Source organism: Corticium candelabrum, chromosome 6 (genome assembly GCF_963422355.1).
Source record: "Corticium candelabrum chromosome 6, ooCorCand1.1, whole genome shotgun sequence".
NCBI classification, from domain to species: domain Eukaryota; kingdom Metazoa; phylum Porifera; class Homoscleromorpha; order Homosclerophorida; family Plakinidae; genus Corticium; species Corticium candelabrum.
This window is the reverse complement of record NC_085090.1, coordinates 666,334-667,809: the sequence shown is the minus strand read 5'-3', so window position 1 is coordinate 667,809 and position 1,476 is coordinate 666,334. Positions and strand designations below refer to the sequence as shown.

Below are 1,476 nucleotides of genomic sequence, written 5' to 3'. Positions count from 1 at the left end.
CTCGTTTAATTGTTTAGACAATTATTTTACTTGCGGCTTCATGCAGCGGAGTCGACCTGTCGGCATAGATACTTCCATCTCAGAAGACATGAAGCAGAAAAGGTACCGAATACTAGTAATACGATTATTATAAACAATACGAAGGGATTTTTGCAGCCGCAGATGCATAGCTTCTCAACACGGTGATTTAATTAATTAATTCCTGTTTTGATTGTACACTAGATACAAAGTTGCATGAGCAACACTGTTTATGGAATGCGAACACTACAAATGATCGAGTTCCGTATAGATTAACATGCAGAAGCACTAGCACTTACTTGACGACACCCTGCAGTGTATGCATCAAACATAAGTACGACGGACATGTACTCCCGTGATTGTAAGAGGAAAACACGACCGAGGTCAAGCCCTAAACTAGCCGGTACACACAATTGTCGGGTCTAAAATTCATCATATAAGCAACAGTCGGAGGCCAAATTGCAGTATACTTGTATATCAGGTCAGGAGAACGAGTATAGTATGAGGATGCAGCTCGCTTTGATGATTATTCTACCAATCGTCGTCACGGCTTCGACCAACATCGCAGGAGACGGAGACTTAAACATCAAGGCAACGGGAAACATTGATCTTACTGCAACAAGTATAACCGTAAACGGTAAACCTATACACGATTTCATCACTGGCCAGAAAGCAGTAAAAGGAGACGCAAAGACAGGAGATCAGTCTGGAAATCCGTCTCCGGACGCGTGCCGTTGTTGCGATCGTTTGTCAGCTCTAGAGTTAGAGCTAGCGCGAGTGGGTTTGGCGACGTTAAATGAGTCATCTCCGAAGTCAAATTACAAAAACTGCAAAGAAGCCTTGTCGACTGGACATCGTCGCAGCGGTGTGTATACTGTTGATCCTGGTGATGGTTTGGAGGCATTTAAGGTCTACTGTGACATGACGACGAGTGGAGGTGGTTGGACTGTCTTTCAGAGAAGACAAAATGGATCTGTGGATTTCTATCGCGATTGGGCAGATTACAAAGCTGGTTTTGGTGACATCAGCGGAGAATTTTGGTTGGGATTGGATAAGATACATCGTCTTACAGCTACAAACCAGACGCTCAGAATTGATCTGGCTGACTTTTCAAATGGTAAACGCTACGCACAATATGAAGCCTTCTCGATAGCAGACGAAGCTGCTAAATACAAGATAAGTTTCGGACAGTACAGTGGCAACGCTACCGATTCACTCTATAGTCACAACGGCATGAAATTTTCGACGAAAGACCAAGACAATGACGTGTACGGCGGATCTTGTGCTCTTCGATTTCAAGGTGGATGGTGGTATGACGCATGTCATTACGCTAACTTGAACGGAAAATATTTGAAAGGAAGTCATTCTTCTTATGCGAATGGCATTAATTGGCACAGTTGGAGGGGCTATCACTACTCACTCAAATTTACTGAAATGAAAATGAGACCAACAGTGTGA

The 1,476-nt window shown here is 43.4% G+C and overlaps 1 protein-coding gene across 1 annotated transcript; it reads left to right on the top strand.

Moving 5' to 3' along the window:
- Positions 1-519: 519 nt before the first annotated feature.
- On the top strand, positions 520-1,476 carry LOC134181482 (ficolin-2-like). The gene has a single exon (XM_062648755.1). The coding sequence runs from the start codon at positions 520-522 to the stop codon at positions 1,474-1,476; it is 957 nt and encodes a 318-aa protein (XP_062504739.1).